Source organism: Mustela putorius, unplaced genomic scaffold (assembly GCF_011764305.1).
Source record: "Mustela putorius furo isolate JIRA1106 unplaced genomic scaffold, ASM1176430v1.1 tig00003899_pilon_pilon_pilon, whole genome shotgun sequence".
Taxonomy (NCBI): Eukaryota; Metazoa; Chordata; class Mammalia; order Carnivora; family Mustelidae; genus Mustela; species Mustela putorius.
In genome coordinates this window covers 1584106-1606388 of record NW_025422048.1, presented here as the reverse complement: position 1 = coordinate 1606388, position 22283 = coordinate 1584106, and the positions used below count along the sequence as shown (strand labels likewise).

The 22283-nt window shown below is 58.4% G+C and overlaps 1 protein-coding gene across 4 annotated transcripts in view; it reads left to right on the top strand.

Annotated features, from left to right (window-relative positions):
• ATP2B3 (ATPase plasma membrane Ca2+ transporting 3) overlaps positions 1–18548 on the top strand; it is a 58485-nt gene extending 39937 nt beyond the window's left edge. The window contains exons 20-22 of one of the 4 annotated variants that reach the window (XM_045068003.1): positions 670–852; positions 5458–5571; positions 15679–18548. In XM_045068003.1, coding sequence (XP_044923938.1) covers positions 670–852; positions 5458–5571; positions 15679–15999 — 618 coding nt within the window. In that variant the 3' untranslated portion in view covers positions 16000–18548. Of the gene's footprint in view, positions 1–669; positions 853–5457; positions 5931–15678 lie in introns of those variants that run through there. The other 3 variants (XM_045068001.1, XM_045068000.1, XM_045068002.1) reach the window with 3 other exon arrangements.
• Positions 18549–22283: the final 3735 nt, after the last annotated feature.

The following is a 22283-nucleotide window of genomic DNA, read 5'->3' as shown; positions in this document are numbered from 1 at the left end:
CACTTTGCCCTGTGTCTCCGTCACCTCGGACACAACAAAACAGCACAGACGGGGCTCAAACAGCTGTGGAGGCTGGAAGTCCAAGATCGAGCCTATGCAGGGCCGGGCCTGGAGAGACCAGGCGGGAGCTTCCAGGCCCCCGGGGCCAGGCCATTGCTCCCACAGCCGGGGGTGACAGCCCGCCCCGGGCGCCCCCACCAGGGAAGCCTCCCTGAGCGTTGCTGTGGGGGGACTTGAGCGCGGGGTCGGTCCCATCAGCCTGGAGCTCCTGAGGGGCTGACCTCGGTCTCCGCACACACCCGTCCCCCCGGGGCCCGAAGCTGAGTGTGTGGCCCAGCTCGGCCCCAGGGAGACTCTGGGAGTCTCTGGAGGGTATTTGGTCCCAGGCAAAGCTGGTCCAGGCTTGCAGCCTCAAGGCGCCAAAACAGGACGTGTGTGTGTGTGTGTGTGTGTGTGTGTGTGTGTGTGTGTGTCTGTCCCCGCCCCACTCTGCCTGCAGGGAAGAGACTCTGAAGAAGCCATGCGGCACAGACACTGGCCTCAATCTCTGTCACGAGGAGGTGGGCGGTCTGGGTCCCTTGCTGGCCCCAGCAGAGCTCCCACCGTGAAGGGACCGGCCCTGCTCTGACAGCCTCCTGTCTCTGCTGTCCCTCACCTCTCGTCCCCCAGGTCATCGCCACCATCCCCACCAGCCAGCTCAAGTGCCTGAAGGAAGCAGGGCACGGGCCTGGGAAGGACGAGATGACTGACGAGGAGCTGGCCGAAGGGGAAGAAGAGATCGACCACGCTGAGCGGGAGCTCCGCCGAGGCCAGATCCTCTGGTTCCGCGGCCTCAATCGAATTCAGACACAGGTAAGCCGCCGCCGCGCCACTCGGCTGCTCTGCCTTTCCCACCTTGAGAGGGCGGCAAGCAAGCTAGTCGCACAGAGTGGGTGAGACGAGCCCCCTACCAGCAGGGAAACCCTTGGGTCTTGCTGCCACGGGGACAAGGGCCATTCCCAGGTGCGCCTGCTGGTGGGCACGGGGCTGTGACTGCCTATCTCTGCCACCTCCCTCAGAGCCCAGGGAACCCTCCCTGTGCTGGGGACAGGCGTCAGCTAAAGGTGTGTGTTGTGACCAGTCACTGCTTCTTAGAGGGCACAGACTGCCCACTGTCTGCGTAGCTGCTGGGCCTTGCCTGGTTTGCTGGGAACAGCCTAGCCACAGGGAGGTGACGTTCTTGGGAGGAGACAGCTGCCGGTTACAAAGAGTCTTTGGTGAGCTCCGCGTCGCGGGCTCGTTGTGAGCGCCATGCGAGCAGAACCCGGCCACAGACTGGGGCCTTGCTGTGCGCCTCAGAACTGAGTGTGTGGCCACGCATCAGAACTGGTGCAGCCCAAGGCCTCGGTAAAGTCAGACGGCCACAAGGCCCACTCGGCCACGGGCAACCTCCAAGGCTTCACGAGCAAACCCTTCCCGGCTAGCTTTCTTGCCAGAATGTTCTGTCCTTGCTGGCTTTTTACATTCTTTGCACACACTCGCTGATGATCCCACCACAGCCTGGCCTCTGCCCACAGTGTCCCAGAGGCAGTGGTGGCCAAGGCCTACAAGACCTGCTCCTAGCTCCCGCACGCTGACCATCCCTCCGTCCTGTGTCAAGGCTTCTTCCCAGCGCCCTTCCCTAAGTGCAGCCCTGCTCTCTCTGGTGCCTCGCTGTCCCCTCCGTCCCCCTGTCTGCTCCTCAGCCTCGCATGCCGAAAACCCCACAGACCCGGGGCCACTGGACCCCATAGAGAAGGAAAGAAGAGCCCCACTGTCTCTGCCTCCCGAGCCCCCAGGGACACTTGTCACTCTCTGCCACTCCCATGCCTCCCAAAGCCCCACCTCCAGTCTTTCTCTGTGTTCCGTCCAGAACCCCCAACCCCATGCCCCAGACCTAGGCACAATTGCTTTTCCTCCCCGGGAGTCCCACCAGCGGGAAGAACAGGGCCGTGCGCTTAGCCCCGCCCTCCCCCGGATTCCCACAGGGGCTGCTGGGCCTGGGACATGACCTGAGAGCCCACCTCTCTCCAGATCTGCCTCCAGCCTGGCACACAGGCTCATCGCAGAGAACCTTTTACACAATTTGCCCGAAGTGCCCTCCATAGCCGGTGCCTACCCCGCCGGGGGTCTGGCGCCCCTGCGTACGAGCTCGCCGGTTGTTGCCTCATGGAGCTCAGGCTCAGCACCCCCCGCCAGGGCCCAGCCTCGCCTTCCACCACACGCTCTCAGCCTCCCACTGCTTCTCCAGCCTCTGTTCCGCTCGCCCCTCCGATGACCCCATCCACACCATGGCCCCTGTATCCTCTCTTCGTGTCTTAAGGGTCAAGTCCAGAGTTCTGACCGTGGCCTTCGAGCCCTTGCCTCTTAGCTTCACCCCACCCTCCCTGTGGCCCTGTCACCCCTGCTGCTTTTCCAGACGTGCATTCGCTCTGCCTCTGTGCCAGTCACCCATTGGCCCGGGGCTCCCCAGCTCTCCCTGTGTTCCTTTGGGGTGTCTCCTCCTCCCGCAGCACCACTTCGTGAAGCCTTCTCAGAGTCCACCCCCGCCCGCCCCCGTAGGCCCCACGCAGCCATCGGGGCTCTCAGCCCAGGGCTCTGGACTCAGGGAGGAGCCGAGTCCTCTGGGGAACTTTCCAAAGCCGCAGGGTCCTGGGTTGCTCCCAGCGCTCTGGGATATAGTAGGGGCACGTAAGGTGGCCTCCAAAGAGTCCATGTTGAAGGAGCTGCCCAGAGACGCAAGGGGCTTCTCGCCAGCTCTCGGGCTCATTCCTCTTCGCGTCCCGAACCCCTAGGCCAGCGTGGCCAGGGAAGACTGTCTCAGGTCCGAATGGAACGCTGAGTGCCCAGGGGAGGGGCAGGAATAACTTCATAGCCAGATGGCCAGGTGTCCCCTCACTGCCTCACACCCAACTGCGAGTCCCTGCCCACCCCATCCTGGCCCCATGGGCTCTTGTCTGTCTTGCCCCGGTCCAGCTGCGGAGCTGAGAGCCAGCCTGAGATAGCTGAAGCGGGGCATGGAGCATCACAGCCCAAGCTGGTGGTCGCTTTTCCAGCCGCTGAGATAGCAGCCCTGCCCAGGGTGAGGCAGCGGGGGGTCGGCGGGCGCCCGCCAGCTGTGTGTCAGGGTCTTCCATGTGCCTGGGGGCTCTCGGGCTGCCTGGCTGCCTGGCTAGTGGAGCAGATCTCCTCACTCAGAGTCTTGGGAGTTCCGGGTCGTTCTGATTATCACCGCCCATATAGACACTAGCTAGTCAGGTCACTACTTTGTACACGATGAAGGGGGGCCCAGGGAGACGGGGCCTCACCGCAGGTCACCCAGTGAGCGCCTCTGTCCCCTGATCCACTAGCATAAATTCATGCTCCTCAAGAACGCTGAACCAATTAGCTACTTTTGCTAATTTAAGAGCATCTGTTCTTTTTGATTCAAAATATACCTGCTTGAAAAACAGAAATAAAGTCCCCCAGCTCGTATGTGTACCCCAAGCCAAGGGAGTTGCCCTAGATTTCTGGATTTTGCGAACAACAGAGCTGCTCCCCAGACTGCGGAGGCCAGCACAGCTTTTCATGTTGCTAAGTAAAGGCATTCTGTATAACCTGCTACCTGCTGTCCCCATCCTTTCTTACTAACATAGCAATACGCCAAAGAGTTGGGTGGGGGCATTCCCAAATAAAAAAGAGTCCTTAAAAGCGAGCACATGGAGCTTGTCGAAGCGGTCACAACGTGGTCTACTCCCCGTTCCATTATGAACCAGTGAGAAGCTTCAGCAGCAACTGAAATTTTGTGGGGTGGGGAGCAATTTTGAGGTATTTTGACTGATACTATCATCCCATCGGGACACCGGGAGGAGAGGCCAAATCAGGGGCAGGAAAAGCATCTTTTCCTTCCCTTGTTGCCTTTGCTGCCATTAGGAATGCCCTCTCAAGACAGATTTTAGAGACCTTTTGGCCATCCAGGGAGAAGAGCCCCCCCCCAAGAGAGGGTGGCTTTCGGCACGGGTCCTCTTCCTCCAGCGCATTGGGGCACAGAAGACACTGTGCCAGACCCCTGTGGCCGCTCAGTGCGCCTTATGCGTGGGTCTCGGTGGAGCTCGGCGGCAACAGAGGGCGAAAGTCTTTTCTACCACGTGTCTCAGAGTCAAAACGATGTACATGTTCCTTTGGGTTGGGGCGAGGGAAGTCCGAGCACTCCAGCTGCCTGCTTCCACGAAGCCTGGCCCCGTGTCAGACCCTGGCTGAAACTAGCGGTCCCACAAAGGCGAGAGTAGGTGGCCAGCTTGCATCAGGAGCCAGAATTGCTTTGCTGCTCATGTCATCCTGTGAACCATATGGCAATTTCCAGAAGTCAGATCCACCTTGTAAGGTCAAAAGATTCTGCCCCGCCCCGCCACCCCCCCTACCCCACCGCCAACTGCATCCAACTGCCATCCCTACAAGGCATTCCCAAAGAGGAAGCCAAAAGTGTGCCATGTCCCACAGCCTGGGCACACAGTCGTCTCCAAGGAGGAAACATTCAGCCACAGGTCTGATTCACCTCCCAGAGCTCCAGGCCAGTGAAAGATGGGGTCAGGAAGTCAGAAGACACTGGGACTCCTCGCGAGTTCACCACATGGTTCTCACCACCCATAGACCCAGTTCCCTTTCGACACCTGGGAAACTTTGAGGGCGGGGGACAAAGCAAAAGCCATCTTTGCTCACAGGACCCTCCGATCGCTCTGCTCCCCTTCCTGCCATATCTGATACGACAGAGCAGGTGCTTTTGCAGAATCATTAAGTCCCTTCTTCCCCTGAGGCTGCCCACCGGGGAGCTCCCTCGGTCACTTGGAAGGGGCGACGGCCACAGCTCCACACGAGGCAGGGCAGGCCAGCATAGTGAGAAGCAGTGGACTGTTGCTTGGAGCACTGTCTACCGAGGAGGGGCTGGAGAAGGGTCCCCGTCCCCACACCCTCGGTGAGCACAGCCACAGGGACACTCGTCCTAACAGGAGGGAGTGTGCCCTACTCCTCCAGTCTGTTGGGTGGACATGTCCTGACCTAGGGGAACGGAGTGTCGCCAGACACACGTGCTTGTTGACAAGTGGCTTGCAGTGAGCACAGGGTGACCGCAAACGGCTCACCGGGACACCGGGGTGAGGGGCTGGAGAGCCATCAGGGGCCACAGTGCAAACAGTGTCCCTGGTGCTCATGATCCGCTCAGCAAGGCCTCCCTCTCTTGGTGGCGACACAGAGGCCGGCCTCAGCCTTGACCACGGCCCCGTCAGAAGCACTGGCAGCTCCCAGGGAGCGGGGTGACCTAGATGAGGCTTCTCTGTCCCCACGTGCCCCCCCGTGCCCCCCCCTGCGACACCCCCCCCCACCCCCGTCCTCACCCAGCCCCACCCCCTGCGGTCGCCAGGACAGCAGTGCAAGCCAAACTTTATCTCGTTTTCTCTCCCACAGATGGAGGTAGTGAGTACCTTCAAGAGAAGCGGTTCATTTCAGGGCGCCGTGCGCCGGCGGTCTTCGGTCCTCGGCCAGCTCCATGACGTAACCAATCTTTCTGCCCCTACTCACGTAATTCTCTCCGCCGCCCATCCCACCAGTGCCGCTGGGAGTGAGTCTTGAGTCCCCTTTTCTCTCATAAATGGCATCTCTGGGGAGAAAAAGCCTCCCCGCCTCTTCCCTCTCTTCTCTCCGGTCTTGCGGCCTCCGCTCACGGTCACGGTGCTTCCTCCGCGCCACCTGGTCCATCCCGCCCCGACGGCGCGTCTCTCCGAAGCCATGTTGTTCCCTTACGAAACGGAGTGACTCCATGGCACTGCTGGACCTTCCGTTCTTTCCTTTGTTTGGTTTTTTGGTTTCATTCAGTGCTCCTTCTGTCCTTGGTTTTCTTTGCTCGAACTTGTCTGCATTTGCCGATGGTTCTTCACGAACTCGGGCCGCTTCTGGTGGTGTCTGCTGTCGGGGAGGGGCCTTGGCCGGGGTTCCGTGGGGCAGAAGGGAGGCCCGCGGGCTCAGGGCTGCCTCGCAGGGCCGGAGAGGGAGGCAGAACACTCCAGGCCGCCTGCTCGGGACTAACGTGGCAGCTTCCAGAACCCCCCTTGAGGCTGGTCTCCAAAGGCGGTAGACCAGATGCGGGCTTCGGGAGGCCAGGGCCTCATGTCCCCGGGTGGGCTTGGTGGCGGCCGGTTGCTTCTGCCTTCGCCCTGAGCCCGTGGTACGAGAGGTGTCTCTGCCACATTTCCACTTGTTTCCCGAAACACCCTTGCTCTTTCCCGAACAGGCCTCAGGATTGGAAGGTCTTAGCCTGATCCGGTCCACGTTCTCTCTCCTCCTTCGTCCGAGAAGCAGGGAGAAGTAGAATCCCTTCTCGGTTCCGATGGAAACTTTCCACCATGTTGGTCACAGTTTAAAGGGAACCCAAGGGCTGTCCCAAGAGAGGTAGAAACTTCCATGACTGTTCACATCTTTTTGCGAAGAGTAAACGACGACTACCAGAGCCCCGAACCTGCCACCCCACGGCAGGGACGGTGTGGGCCTTGCTCCCTCCCGGGGCCTCCTGCTTCTTGTAAAGATCAAACAGTAAACCTTCCAGTATGAGCCCAGAGCCCCTTCTGGGATGGTTCAACGCTACCTCTTTCCTTTCCTTCCAGTGAGACCCGGCACCTCTCACCTCCGTGAACAGCCGTTAACTGTGCCTTTTTCCCTCACCAGACTCTGGGATTTTCTTCTCTTTCCCTTTTTTGCTTTTGTTTTGTCTTTACCCCCCCCCCTTTTTTTATTTTTCTTCCTCTTTTCTTTTTCATTTTCTTTTTTTAGGAACGGGTGAGAGGTCCCCCGTGGGGCCCTCCTCTTGCTTGTACTGTCATTTCAGGCCACTCTGCCCCTTCAGGAAGGGACGTGGGCCACACCCGCCCCCGCCGGACCTCCTGTCCCCTTCGGAAACAGCATGTAGATGCGCGCGCGCACACACCCAGCCCTTCCCCGGGCCGCAGACCGCACACACCTCCAGCTGCCCTGCACACTCACTGGGCCTCCCCACCTGGGCCACAGATCCTGACCGTCTGCCATCACCGATCGGCTGGAAAGCTCTGGCCTTGTCCCAGAGGGGTCTTGCCACCACTCCACCCAGGGGGTCTGTGGGAGGTTCAGCTACAGGCAATTGAGGACAGAAGTGCTCCCCGGTCTCTCGCGAGCCCCTCAGCTAGGGCCTGGCTGAGGCAGCAGCACCTTCCTTCCTGGAAATGAAGGGACAAGAGGGGGCGTGAGTCTGCCCAAGGGGCACAGAGCGACCTGCCCCGTCCCTCCCTCTCCCTTGACTTTTTCCACACGTTTCTTTGCCATCTCTCTCTGCACTTCCTGTCTGTCTGTCTGTCTATGCATCTGTCTGTTGACTCGAGAGGGGAGGCAACTGACAGAGCCCCCACTCCTCATGCCCCTCAGGCCTTCTCCACTCCAGGGCCTGCCGGGCCTCCCCTCCGGGAACCTGGCGAGGCCTGCTATCTCTTGGCTCCCTTGGAATTCCTTGGCCTTCCTCCTCTTTCTCTTCCTAGCAACTTCCTTCTGCAGCCACCCTACTTCCCACTTTGGGGAGCCCAGCAGTGCCTGGCAAGAACAGCTCGAGAGACACCACCCTTCCCACTGGTCATGAGCCTCTCCAGGAGGATAGAGCTAGTGCCTGACCAGAAAAGGGGCCACTGTCCCATCCGCTGTGCCACCTGTGAGGAACAGATGACAGGGCCCCGGTGAGAGGAAGCTGTCTGAGAAAGGCGCTGGTGTGGCAGCAAGGGGGTCCCAAGGTCCCAACTCACAGGGCCAACCCCACGGCTCATCCCATTTGAGTGGCAGCAACTCAGAAAGGACCCCCTCCCCCCAACACATACACACACACACACACACACACACACACACACACTGTGGAGGAAGTTGCTGGTTGGAGGACTTGGCAACACCAGGGGACATGCCTGCTTCCGGAAGCCACCAACCAAAACCACTTCCCGCCAGCATCACTGTGGGGCAGATGGTTTGGAACTCCAAACTGCTTCACCATCCAAGCAGTGAGGACCTAGAAAAATCATTCAGCCCAGCGCCCTCATTGTACCAAACAGGAGAAGGCCTGGCACAGGGGCCGGGGAGCCGCTGGCCCTCACCCTCTCCTGGACCTGACCAGAAGGAAGGCAAGGTGCAGATCGCAACAGAGCCCCGAGCCAAGCCACGAGGCAGCTTGGTAGAGGGTGCAGTGGTGACAGGCCACGAGGTTTTCCCAAGGAAAACCCCAGCTCTTTCGAGAAGGCTCCTATCTTCTTCGCCCCCAGTCCAGCCAGTCTGGCCCTCACCCACATGCTGGAGCAAATCTCTCCAACACACCAGGGCCTCTGGTCTGACATCACTCATACCAGGACCGCCGGGCTCTCCGGGTGGAGGGCCCAGCGCGGGTGCATACACGGAGCCCCAGGGCCAGAGGGAGCGGTAATGCTGCTCACCTGCATAGGTCCCTGCTGTGGCACCAATGCTAAGAGGTGGCAGGAGGGAAAGGAGAGCTCCCAGAGGGGTGACTGGGGAGGGTTAGAGAAGAGAGGTCCTTGGGGCTCGGCACACCCACATTCACACCCGCCCACCCTTTCCAGCCGAACCCCGACCCCCACAAGGCTTCACACACCCACATGTCTTTGCTCGCCCTGGATTTGGGAGCCCCACACAGCACCCATTTCTCTGGCCACACATAGGGACCTTGCAGCCCCAGGGTGGCTCGCTCAGCCTTTCCATTCTCAGCTGGGGTGTCGCACCTGCCCCTCACGGCCATCACCTCCTGGCGTGGGACCTCAGCTTATCCTCCTGAGGCCAGGCCCTGTGAGCGGCTCACTTAATCAGCACTCTGGTCTCGTGAAAACTAACAGGGAGCGTGATCCTGCCCACCCCCGCTCACCCCCGCTGCCCCTGCTACTAGAGCTGCCAAAAGCTTGGCCCGCCCCCCTGGCTGGAGAGTCCAAAGGTGTGGCCTGAGATGGGGTACTCTGTTCCCTCAGGTTTATCCCCAAGCAGCAAGCTGGATGCCAGATCGCTGCCTCCTGGGGGGTGGGTGAGTGGAGACACACAGTCCTGCCCCAGCGCCCCCTCCTGAGCCATGCTTCCGAAGCCTGCTCCCCCCAGCTTGCCTCAGGGGCTCCCCCATCTCATCAGGGCCCTCCTGCCACAGGCCTGGGCCCCCGTATTGGAACAGAGAGGGCTCCTAAACCAGCCAGGTGACAGGGCCCAGGGCGGGCAGCGAGTTTGGTCAGATGTGGCCAGAAGGGCTCCCTCTGGGCCACTGAGCTCTGACCGCGCCAGAAACAAATCATAGCCATTGCTCTATTTTAATCGCCTTCTGCAACCAGAAAGCCTTCCATCCAACTTGGCAAAGCCGATGCCAGGTAAGCCCCGACAGTCTCCTTGGGCACCCAGTCCCAGAGCCCCGGGGCAGCAGGCTCCGCACACACCGGCAGGGCAGCCGCTCCCGGAATTAAACCAGCCCCGTGGAGGAAGGAGCCTTGCCCAGCCAAGGCAGTCTTGCTCGCCGGCGCTGGCGTCTTTCTTGGGAAGCTCAGTTGATTTCCAGCCAGGCCTCTCCACTTGCGTTCCCGAGGACAGCGCGGGCGCTGCTTGTCAGCGATCTGACAGCGTTGTTTCCGCATTAGGAAGGGCATGAGCCCTGCCTGGCCCGAGCCTTCCTACAACCGTGGGCCCTACAACAGAGAAGGGCCTTCCGGCTAATTCCCAAAGCACATGCTGGCTCACCGCCTACGGTAGACCCCAGAACCCCTGCTCCGAGCCCCGCCCGGTAGGTACTTCCAAGCCCATTCCCAGGGTGGCAGCCAGAGCCCAGGAAGCTCAGGCCTTACTCACGGCCCCACAGCAGGACGTGGCCGGGACGAAATGCAAGGCCGGTCACCTGAGAGGCCCAGGACTCAGCCCATGCCTGGGTCCGCCCAGGGCCACAGAATGTTGCGATCAGCAGAGGAGCCTGGGCTCTCCCGGTCCTGGCACAGGTGCCAGGATGGGAGGTGATCTCCACAGAGCTTGCCGGCTGTTAGCATTCGTGACTTTTGCTAACAGGCACGGAGTCCGTGCTTCGCTGGTCAGAGGTTCGAGCTCTCCCTCAGTGCAAGGGCCAGCTCTGGACTTCGCAGTTTTACATTTCCTAATTCCATGCTGAGGAAAGGGAAGCTTCCTCTTGGATTGTGGGTCTGTTCTTTGCATACCTCTCGTGCCCACAGCGATGATTTGGGACCTGGGAACCCCAAAGTTCCCCTGGCTCTCCCCAGCTGCTGTGTTCAGAATTTGCTGTAAACCCAAAGCCTGAATGCCGGAGAGCAGAAAGTCCCCTCCCTCCCGCAGAAGATTCTGGATTAGTGGCTGGTACAGAGACAGGCTTGGAGGGAGTAGCATTGAGACAGAAGCACAGGGTGGGAAGCATGGTGACTCCTCCCCACCCCGAGCCTGCTGGTCTCCCGCACTGAGAAGAAAAGGCCAAAAGGTTGTCAAGCACAGTTTCTGTTGTTTCTGTTGTCATCGTTGTTCAGGAGACTTGGCTTCTCTTTTTCTCTTCTTTTCTTTTCCTTCCCTTTTTGCATTTCTTTACTTGGGTGGGTGGTCCCTGGGTCCTTCCCTCGGCCTCCCGGTTGTCACACCCCCCTCCCCACCCTCATCACCTCCTGCCTTGCAAACTTGAGCATGGGAGGTCAGAGCAAAAGTGGAGCACAACCGCTTTCAGCCATGACCTTCAGCCCCTCTGCCCTTGCCCCATGCACCCCTCAGGAGCACAGTCCTGTTGCAGAGTGTGGCACAGGCATCCCTTCTGCTTTGGCTCTGGGCCGCTGGAGTGGGGCTGTGGCTTCGAAGCGTCACCCACCCTGTCCCCATTGACGGAGCTCAGGGCTCCGGGGAAGGCTGGCCAGCACTCACCTGTGAGGGCAGAGGGCGGACAGCAAAGAACGGAGAAGTCAGCTCGTGTTAAGTGTAGATGGTCACAAGCCGCAGAAGAGAAGAAAGCAGAGCAAAAGAAAGGTGTTTTAGAGAAAAATTGTCTGGGACAAAGGATCGAGGTGTGAGCCGAGTTCTGAGGACAGAGAAAAAGTTCACATGGGACACTCTGGCAGACGCACAGTCTAGACAGGGGAAAGGGCAGCTGTGACGCGGCTGGGGGAGGCCTGAGCTAACTGGTCGGAGGCACTTTGGGCAGCCGCCCGCTGAGCTCTTGGTGGCTGCAGGCACTGTGCTGGGTGCTGGGAGCTGGGGAGGTCAGCGAATGGGACAGACTCCAGTTTTGGGGAGCCTATGGAAAGGAGACAGAGGAGAGAATAATGGCGTGGGGCAGGGGTGAGTTGAAGGTGAGCCACAGCGGGAGATGGGAGGGCTGAGACTGTGAACAGAACAGGCGAGGGGGAGCCGTGAGGCTCAGTGGCAAGGAGAGGGAACCGCTTGTGCAAAGGCCCTGAGGCAGAGGTGTGCAGGTGGTGTTTGGTATTGTACAGTCTGGAAGCCAGGGCCTGGGGCAGTAAAGAGGAATGAGAAAGATGGCCTGAGGCAGGCCCTGACTTTGCGGGAGACAGCTCTAGGAAGGGTTTAGATCCCTCCCCAGGGTGTGACAAGTTCTGGCTTTTGTTTGAAAGGATTGCTTGGGCTGCTCTGCAGAGAATAGACTGCAGAGGTAAAGGGCAGGGGCAGGGAGACGAGGGAGAAGGTGTGGGGTGGAGGGACTCACTAGCAGACAGATGGGAGTTAAGACCTTGGCTGACCAGATCAGTTAGGAAATGTGTGGGTGGAGAGGAAGGAGAGAAAATGTCCAAAGATGAGCCCTGGGGCCCTCAGATGTGAGGAGATGGGGAAAGGGCAGAGAACCATCTGAGCCGGGGAGCCGGAGTGTGGCACGAAGAGCACTGCACTCCCAGATGGGGGGTCCCTGGGGAGAGGGGGTCAGGAAGGAACCAGCCATTGTAGGCAGCTAGAGGGGACTATGGCCCCAGGAGAGTCTCTTTTAAGATAAGACAAATGAGTAAGCTAGGCCAGGGAGGGGACAACACCCTTGAGTGGGTGCAGGGGTGAGGTGCCAGGCAGTGCGGGAGCAAGCAGGGCTGCCTCTCAGACATCGGGAAATGCGGGGTACAACGGGCCTCTGTCGGATCCTCCTCGGCTCTCCCAGACACCCTGGCTACAACCCGAGGGAGGCATCTTTATTGGAAAGTGCTTTTCCTGTCTTTCTTTTACTCTTAAGTTATCTGACAGTAAAATGGACTTGTTTAGCGCGGAGGCGGGGTTCAGTTCAGTGCATTCCTGTACTGCACGGAGTGGACCCAGGGCAGCCCCATCGCCTGCTGGAATGCTTGGAGGCCCCCACCTGAGCCAGGTTAGGGAGGGTGGGTGTGATTCAACAGTCGGAGACGAGGGAGGCTGCGAGGGAGCCCGAAGATGTGCGCCAGGGAGGACTGCGGGAGCGGGCAGTCGGGGTCTCTGCCCTTGGGGGTTGTGAGAGGCAGAGAGAGCCCCGTTGTGAAGAAGGTGGGGACCTGGGGGCCATGGGACATGCTGAGGCAGGGCTCTGGGGTCGGGAATCGAGGCACCTCTGTGGTTTGGCCAGAGCCCTGCACGAGAATGGGAAGACCAGGGCTGACCTTCAGCCTCCCGCAAACTGATAGACCCGTCTGCCATCCAAGGGACATGAGGGACAGCAGGGCATGCAGGGAAAGGGTGCAGCTGGCTGCAGACATAGGGGGTATGAAGGGTGTGTATATATGCTGGCCCTGATAGCCTTGAGGGTGGCAAGGTCCTTTGGGGAGTGGCAGAGATGGAGAGATGGCCCAAGGGACTCCCCCTGCAGCTTGGGGAGGCGCTCCTTCCGCTCAGCCTTGGTCACTCTTTTGCTGGGACCCCCTGAACTCTGCCGGGGGTTGTTCCGAAGCCCCCCGTGTGTGAGCTCGGGTCTCTGGGGCAGGCCTCTCTTCTCGAAACATTTGCCGGTTCTCACCAAACCCATCCCAGGAGGTCACGGTGCCCTTCAGGGTCGGGTGGCCTGAACACACCCCATCAAACTCCCAATACCAAGCAATCTGTTAACAGCCTGAGGCTTGAATGCGGGAAAGTGGGACCCGAAAGAGACTTGAGATGACACAGGTCTGCATGAGCAGCCCTGGGCCCCGCTTTGGGGACTGAGCGACGGAGCGACGGCTGTGCCATGCTCTGTCTCTGTCGACAGGACCAGACCAGTGACGAGACAGTCATTAAAGTGAGTCTGATTATACTTGGGAGGAGCACCCTGCGGGAACATTCCAGAGCTGCGGAAGCTGGAGAGGGAATGGCTGGCTGCCCTTTTTGGACAAGGACTTTGGAGTTCAGCCAGGCACAGGGCGTCCTGAAGATGGGTCTGACTTTATGACCCAGGTCCAAAGGAGGGTCAGGCGCAGCTAGAGGAAAAGGTGTAGCCGGGATCATCAGATCATTGCTGCCAAACTTACCACAAAGGCACCCAGGGTCAAGGGCAGCAGGATCTGGCTTGCTGTCCTTTCTGTGGCTTGAGGTGCGCTGCCGACAGCTGGAGCAGGTTTTCCACCACCGGCGCGCCAGCCGCTGGAAACGTCCCGGGAGCTCCCCCTTCCCCCGTGCTGGCCCCAGAAAAGGCCCAAATAATGAGGCCACATCTGCAATGACAAAAGAATTCTCTTTCATTAAAAATATGAACGATTCTTACGTCAACTTCTGGGTTACCCCTTTCTCAGAAGCCAGTCTGGGAGAGTTAAGAAACTGAGGGCGAATCTTTGGCCATCTGTAATCCAGAAGGTGTGACTTCACCGAATTCAGAGACAGTCCTAGCCAGATGTAAGATTTGGAGTTAGGAAGTCCCAGTTTCACGGAGCCCTCTGGCTGACTTTCTGCACTCACAGGGCTGCAAGGCTCACGGGGCTTAAACTGATTTCGCAGCGCTGTGCTTGGCCGCGCAAGGACAACTCCAGGACCCAGGCCCTGGAAGGTCCAAAGGGATTCATTGTCAGCAGTGTGATTCATGGTCTAAATGTCACCATTTAGGTGACAGCTTTTAGGGGCCAGCAAATTTCTCTTATAAAGGCCAGGTCTCTGTCGCAACGACCCAGCTCTGCCCTGGGATCAAGAACTGCATTGCAGAGACAATGCAGAAAGGAAAGGGTGTGGCTGTGGGGCTGAGAGCCTGTGTTAGCCCGTGGGCCACAGTTGGCCAACACCTAGTCGAAACCAAGAAAGCCAAGTCCTAGAACCTTTGACGTGGAAATGACTGTGGGACTGCTGCTATGTCCACCCACTGACACAGGGAAGAGCCGGCTTTGCTGCTGGCTCAAGCGGGGCCCAGCAGAGGCCTTCCCTTCTAATTGAGCTTCTAGAACCAAGAGGGAGCCCAGGTGGAGGGGGACCAGGGAGGGAACGAAGGGAGGCCTCAGCTCTGTGGCTCGTAGACCTGGTGACATGAGCACTCGTGACCAAGAGCCTCTTTCTGGGAGCAAGATCCGGCCGGAGCGGGGGGAGGGAGAAGGGGGCTCGAGTTCGGCTTGGGACAAGGGCCACCGTAGCCAGGGACCAGGGCACTGTGGGAAGCTCTTCCCTGTGGAGAGTTATGCCGACGTGACATCTGTCAAAGCCAGTGGAGCAGCCAGGAAGTGAGATCTAGAAAAGAGGGAGAACACGGCAGATTCCAGGGACCAAAAGAAGTTATGTGGCTTCGAAATTGAAGAGGAGGAGGGCAGCGCAGGCTGAGAAAGGCTGGAGGCGCAAGGAGCGCCAGATTGTGAAATGCCTGTGACGGCAGGACACGCAAAGGCCCAAGGGTCTGCGAAGGGAAAGGACAACCAGCCGCAGGCAGGGGCCTGTCGGAGGCATGAGGCATGGTTGCGTTGGATCCGGGCATCCAAGCAGGCCGGGCTTAGTGGGTGCAGTCGAAAGTGGAGCCATTTTCAGTGGAGGCGGTCGGGGCTGGGAGATGGGCCAGGGCGAATGAACCAGTGCTGGGGCTCCGGGGCGCCATGAGACAGAGGAAGGAGAAGTGGGGGAGACAGGGCCTGAGCACCCAGTGACATAGGAGTAGGGCCAGCAGTGGCAATTCAGGGAAACTGGGAAGAGTTTCCAGAAGGTCAGCTGTGCTGGGTGCCCCTGAGAAATCAAATAAGACGAAGACACAGAAGTCTCCCCGGAACATAGCAGCAGAAAGACTGATGGTCTGGGCACGATGGGGGCTGGTGACAGTCACGAGAGCCAGAGGGACAGAGAAGAGGTCTAGAGAGAAGCCAGGAAGGGATACCCGCTTGGGAAAGGCCAGTGAAGTGCCCACAGACTGGAGACTTTCTCTTATCAGAAAGTTCTGGGGACTTTCTGGTAGGAGGAAGGGGAGGTAACAGCCCAGAGTCTCACACACTGATCGCTCTCGAGCTCCAAAATGCCCGCCTGGGTCGGCCCAGAGAAAGCCACTGCCACTTGTCCTGCGTGTGGATCAGATGACGAGATGCGGACCCAGTCCGGGGAGTCCTTAGCGCGACCAGGCAGAGCGGCCCCCGTTGCTCCGTTCGGGTGGAAGGACCCCTGCCGTGGGTGGGACTTGCCGCACCAGCGCCACTGACTGTCCTTCCCCCCTTCCTCCCTTCCTGTCTGGCCCCCGCCCTCCCTCCCTGCTCCCACCTCGCGCTCCAGATCCGGGTGGTGAAAGCATTCCGTAGCTCGCTCTACGAAGGCCTGGAGAAACCGGAATCCAAGACCTCCATTCACAACTTCATGGCGACGCCCGAGTTTCTGATCAATGACTACACCCACAACATCCCGCTCATCGATGACACGGACGTGGACGAGAATGAGGAGCGCCTGCGGGCCCCCCCGCCCCCGGCCCCCAACCAGAACAACAACGCCATAGACAGCGGCATCTACCTGACCACGCACGGCACCAAGTCAGCTACCTCGTCAGCGTTTTCTTCCAGACCCGGGAGCCCGCTCCACAGCGTGGAGACGTCCCTCTAGGGGAACTGCCCTCAGCGCACCGCGCACGCGCGCGCGCGCGCGCGGCCGGCCGGCGTGAGCCTGCGAGGAGGGCACGGCCAAGGCGGCGGCAGGGGTGCCGGCGCGGCACTCGCGGGGGCCGCTCCACCCGAGGCTTCCGACCTGGCACTGAGGAGGAGGAGGGAGAAACTAGAGCGTGAGCAGAGCTGCGTTTCCCATTTTTCTATCGAAGCATTTTTTTTAAACGAACACTACAGGTCCCCCAGACATTCGCCGCTCCGGCTGTGCGATGGGGCGGGCGTTGCCTCGCACCCACCCGAGAGCGAGCGGACCCACAGGTTCGCACAGGATGCCCGGCCAGCCCCCCGCCTGCCCGCCGGGAGCCGCCAGCAAACGGACCTGCACCACCGAGCGCCCCTCCCCCAGGACACACGTGCGGTCTGTATGTGTGCGCGTGTGTGCGTAACTGTGTGTGTGCGTATAGACATATACGTACATATATGACCCGATGCATATTTAAAGAATAAGGAGCTATTTATCAGCATGATATTTCCACTCCTCTTATCAGGTGTTTTCATTTTGAAATCCCATTATTTACTGTGGCGAGGTTTTTTCAGGGAACGGGACTGCGAGAGTATCTTTTCGGTTGCTTGCCCCCCCCCACCGCTGCCCCCCACCTTCCGCCCAGCCTCTGTGCTCCAACCTGGTCCTCCCTCCTGCACGGTTCCTGGGAGTGTTGCTGTGCAGATTCCTGAGAAGGTCGGGGAGAGAGACACGTTTCACGCGTTGAGACCCCTGCCTATGGGGGCGGGACCCTTTCGGTGAAATTTTTTATTTAAAAGGAAAATACCAAAGTATTGATGAGAATGATCCCCTCCGGTAGGTGGAAAGGGGAGTTTTGCTTCCTGTGCCCTTGGGTTTCAACTCCAAGTCCTGAACTCTGGCCGGCAGGCCTTCTTTGTCCACGGCCCAGCTGCCGCCCCCTCGGGAGAACCTGGAACCCAGAGCAGCCCCAGGACAGCCAGGTCCAGAGGGGGGGTGGGGGTGGGGAGAGCACCAAGAGTCAGGCAGAAAGTGGGAGAGGAAGAGGCACTGTCCAAACCCAAGAGGAGCTGATGCAACTGCAACCAAGAAGTTGGGCTGAGGGGTTTGTCAAGTGACTGGGGTCAGTTCTCAGTCACCACCTGCCAAAGCACTCATTCAAGGACAACTATGACCCACGCAGGCGTGGCTCTGTGTGTGCAGCCACCCACGGGGACATGGGGGAAGCCGACGTGGGAGCAGAGACCCTGGGGGTCCCTGTGGCTCAGCCCCACGAGCCCAGAAGGCTGAGGAGGTGAGCTTCGCCGCGCCGGCCGAGCACCCTGTCTGCAGGCGGGAGAGCTGGGCCTGGGCTCCCCAGACGGTTCCCTCGGGGACCTCTCCCTGCCGTATGGGCACTCCTGGTGCCAAGCCTCAGTTTCCCCTGAATGCACACTAACCAGGGAGGGAAATGCAGAAAACGCAGAGGGTCCTTTACCTGCCGGACGCGGCTGTCTTGTGTTTTGCCCAACCTGTGCCTCTCACTTGGGCCCGAGCTGAGCAGGAGTAGTCAAATCTCAGGCAAAGGAGTTCCAGTTAGACAAGAAAATCCCACTTAAAATGCCAGCTACAGATAACTTAAAGCCATCCCTTTATTCCAAAGGGCACATTGAGAATGTTACCCATTTGTAAATTGTTCCCTAATGTCCTTGTTCAAACAACAAAAAGGGCAACTCAATCTGTTGAGGGTCTGTGTGTTCTTAAACTAGAAATAAAATTGGAAATCTTTCAACTGAAGAAGATAAGGGGCGTATGCTCTGCTCATGGGCTTCTTTTCATTCCCTGTTAGAGACACCTCCGTAGAACGAACGGTCTGCATAGACCAACCGCCCTCACTGCTGCTGTACAAAGTTGCCTCCTGTGTGTGTCCATTGTTTAGTCCCTAGGTTGCCTTTCCTCGGGGTGTGGGGTTCAGAAAAGGGGCTCTATGACCTCCGATTGTCGCTCTGGCTAAGGGACCTGTCTTGTGAGGAAGCCCCCCTCTATCGAGCATATTATATGGAATGGCTTGGTCAGCTGTGTTCAGTTAAATATGTTTTACATTCTTATCTGCCTGTTATAAAGATGAACAAAAATTATCTTAATGAGGAAGACCGGATGCATAATAATTTAAAGTCTGTAGTTGAATTTCCTAATTTAAAGAATAGACCAAAATTTCTGTGTATTAAAAAAAAGAAAGAAAGAAAGAAAGAAAGAAAGGCTCCTACAGTCCCAGTCTGGGTAACGTGTGTAATTTATTAGTTGGTGAATTCTCATTTGCAATGAAAAGGAGGTGTCTTCATCTGCTTCGCCACCACTGAGATGAGCCCCAGGGATGGTAGAGCTCCCGCCCGGGTGTGCAGTCCCAGGTCCAACCCTTCTGGAAGAAAGAAAGGGCTCGCCTGCCCTGTGGGGGTCAGAGGCACTGTTAGCGAAGGTTTGCATGGCAGTGCTCTGGACCCAGAGGGGCCTCACCTGAAGGACCAGGCCGGCGTCCTCCAAGGAAGGTGAGGGCAGGGGCCACCAACCCAAATGCACATTTTTTTTTCTTTTGACTGCTGCAAAATACATACACCATAAAAGTCACGCTCCAATCTTAAGCAATGACATGAAGTACTTTCACGGTGCTGTGCAGTCATCCCCCTCCCCCATCCGTCTGCAGAACACTTTTATCTCCCCAAACTGAAATCTGCTCACATTGGACACTAATTCTTCGTCCTGTGCCCCGCCTCCACAGCTCCTGGTGCCCGCTGGCCTTTCTGTCTCTTGGGGTCTGACTGCTCTCGGAAAGCCACAGCAGTGCAGGCAGACAGTAACTGAAACTGGCTGATGTCACTCAGCACCATGTCCTCAAGCTTCATGTGTGTTTGTAGCCTGTGTCAGAATTTCCTGCCTTTTTAAAGCTGAAGAACATTCCATTGTATGGCTCCACCCTATTTTCTTTATCCACTCATCCACCAGGGGCACCTGGATTGCTTCTACCTTTGGGCTACTGTGAATCACGTGAACACGGGTGTACAAATACCTGGTTGAGTCCCTGCTTTTGGGTCTCCATCCAGAAGTGCAATTACTGGGTCGTCTGGTAATGCTAGGTTTAATTTTTTGAGGAGCTGCCACACTGTTTTCCAAAGCGGCTGCACCATTTGAAACCCTTTGAAACCCTTTGAAACCGCCCACGCCACCAGCAGCGTACAAAGGGTGTAATCAGAATTCCTCTTTAAGGCAAAGCCAGGGAAAGAAAACCTGTTATTTCTGTCATTCACCTGCTCATGGGGTCGTTCCCCTCTGCAGGCCTGCAGCGGGGGACAACTGTGCCCTGCGACCCAGCCCCTCCACTCTGCCAGCAGAACCACAAAGGCAGCTCTGGTCCAAAACTTGCAAATGACCACCACGGCGACCGGGCCAAGACTGCCCACATCGTCTGTGCCTGTTTCCATTTCGCCTCCACACATCACCCCTTCAAACTTGGCAGCGCCAGTGGATGCCTTTTCCAGGGAAGCTGCTAAGAAAGGGAGAAACGGCTTCTAACCCTCCCAACCGCCAGAGCCCGTATGTCTAAAAAAGGCAGAAAGACCAGTAACAGCAAACAGCAGACACACAAATAGCAAAGAGCCCTTGCTTCACAGAGGTAGGAGTCCACCTTGAACCAAAAGGCCGAGCAAGTCTAGATGGGGGCTCCACGCCTTGGGCAGGGAGCTGGCACCTTACAGAGGGTGTTGCGCACCCCCACATTGCTAATTTCCGCCGCAGGAGACAACTGGGCAGCACTACAGCACCCATCCCTGCACAAAGCTGGCCGACAGTTCGCCACCCAGGAGCACCCCTGGGAGCAAAGGTGCAGCCCGGGAGTCTGAGGAAGGCCTGGTAGGAGTCGACAATGGTGGTAGGGGGGGCAGGGGGGGTGCAGAGCGGGGGCCGAAAATAACAAGACCGTCACCCACCCCCATGCTCTGGGGGCCAGAAGGCAGGAATCCAGGTGCGGGCCGGCTGGCCCTCCCGCTCCCCAATGCTCTGGGGGCTGATCCTTCCTTGAGTCTTCCAGCGGCTGCGGTCGCCACCGTCCTGGGCCTGCCCTGGCTGGTGGGCGCCGCTGCTCCTGCCGCCACGGGCCCGCTGCCTCCTGCCTCCGCGGGCCACTGCTGCATCTTACAAGGACACCAGTCGTCTGGGATTGACCCAGCCTACTCCCATAGGATCTCACCTCACACTGACAATAGCTACAGAGAGCCTATTCTCAAACAAGGACCCACCCCCACGTTCCAGGAGTTGGGACAGAGACACATCCATTAGGGGACACCATTCACTCAACCGTGGCTGGAAAGGAAGAGACCAGCCAAGTTCCTCATAGAACCCGGATTGCTCCCCTCTTTCCACCCGTTTGATGGGCCAGGCAAGGCTCGGCCGTTTATCACTTTACAGTAATTAAGATGTGCTCTGGACTAAGAAGGTCCTGGAAGCTTTGGGTTTGAGGAAATCTCATCACCATCCGTCACTGCTGACCAGGGCCTTTCCTCCACCTCCCGCCCAGTGACGAGGACGCAGAAGGGGGAGCCCCCGGCCGCAGCTGCATCAGGGAAACAGAAACAACCCCCACGGGGTAAGCGCTGACAGGACAGGCCCAGAGGCCAGCATGCGAGGCCTGCAAGTCCCACCGAAAAGCACAACAGGCACAGGGGCCGGTTAAGGGATTTTAAAATAGCAATCAGAAAAAAATAAAATAAAAAATGCAACGAGTGATCAGCAATCCCAGTCTGGGATCATTTGGTCCAACCTGCTCTATATACAAAGTGGGAAACTGAGTCCCACAGAAAGAAAAGAAGGGGCCTGCTATGCAGTCATCATAAAAGGAAACCTAGAGCTACGGGATCTCCAGAGCCTGCCCCAAACCCCAGACCAGAGCCTTCGGAGCCAAGTTTTCCCGGGTCGGAAACAGGGCCCTCAAGACGGGGGCGGGGATGTTCACCAAATCCCAAGAGAGCCAGCCATCTTCCCTTCTTTCTGGTAAGTCCTGGGACAGGGGTGGGGAGCAAACAGACGGGAACAAGAGCAGATGGAGAAAACTCTCCAGAGGCTTCTCCCATACCCTCCATCCAGCCCTCCCACCAGGGCAGGGCGCTCTGCTTCCTGAGAGCTGAGCAAATGACCTCGCATCAAGTGTGTGGGGGCCGGCTGCCTCTCTGGAGGCTCAACCTTAAGAGAGCCGAAGAAATGGAAGCTTCTGTAAGAGCCTGTGATCTGGTCAGGGGAGAGAAGACAGAGAATCCAAAAATGAAACATCTGTTGCCCTATTCCATTCAGACCAGCAACAGGCACTGGCCAAGGGCAGCGCCGGGTCAGGGCCTGGACGGGCGAGGCTGGGGTCCAGGGGTCGACGCCTGGGCCCAGCCTGTGGGGAGGAAGCGCACGAGGCAGACGAGGTCCTCTTTAAACAGCAGAAGACAGAAAGGAGCAGTGAGAGCGAGAGCTGCTCCCAGAGAGAGGCCTAACTCCTCGCCACCCGCTCCGCACTCAGAGCCCCGGCTCCGAGCACCAGCCTTGTCCTCAGAGAGCTCCCGGTTGTGCTAGGCGGACAGATATGGAAAGCACACAGTAGAAGAGTGCACATTTACTCCGATCTCTCATCCTGAAGACAAAGAAGACGGTTGCTAAACTCAAGCAAGCCCTGCTGCCTGACTTGTGACTGGTATGGGACACCTCCGTGTGTCTCCTCCACTGGAGATGAGCATTCGGTGGCAGCCGGCTGGACCCCAGCATTCCGGCCAGCTCCCACAACCACCTAGGCTGCTCTGTTTCTCTAAAGCACCCAAAAGCCAGGTCTTCTGGAAGAACTGCCCTTTGAGTGGGTCAGGAGTGTGGCGTGGCTCTCCATGTTCTCCAGGCTCTCCGTCCAGGCTCCCTGGCATCACACTTAAGAAAAAACTATCAAGTACTTTCTAGTTACATTTTGGTCAGGTCTGGGTTTGGGGAACCCAAGTGATGCTCCCCAGACCCTCTCTCCAAAACTGATGCTCGCTCACTGAATGGGACGGGCGCCAAGTTCTGCAGATGTCCCTGTGGCGGAGTGAGGACATGGGGACTCCTTCGGGAACGTCACCAGGATATGAGCACACACTTGGGACACCAGGGCCTCAGAAAGCAGTGGAGGCACAAGGGGCACTTCCATCCAGGGAGAGCACTTCTGGGGAAACCAAGGCTGGAGAGCCCCCAGAGCAGCCTGGGCCACAGAGCAAAGACAGGGCGTCTCC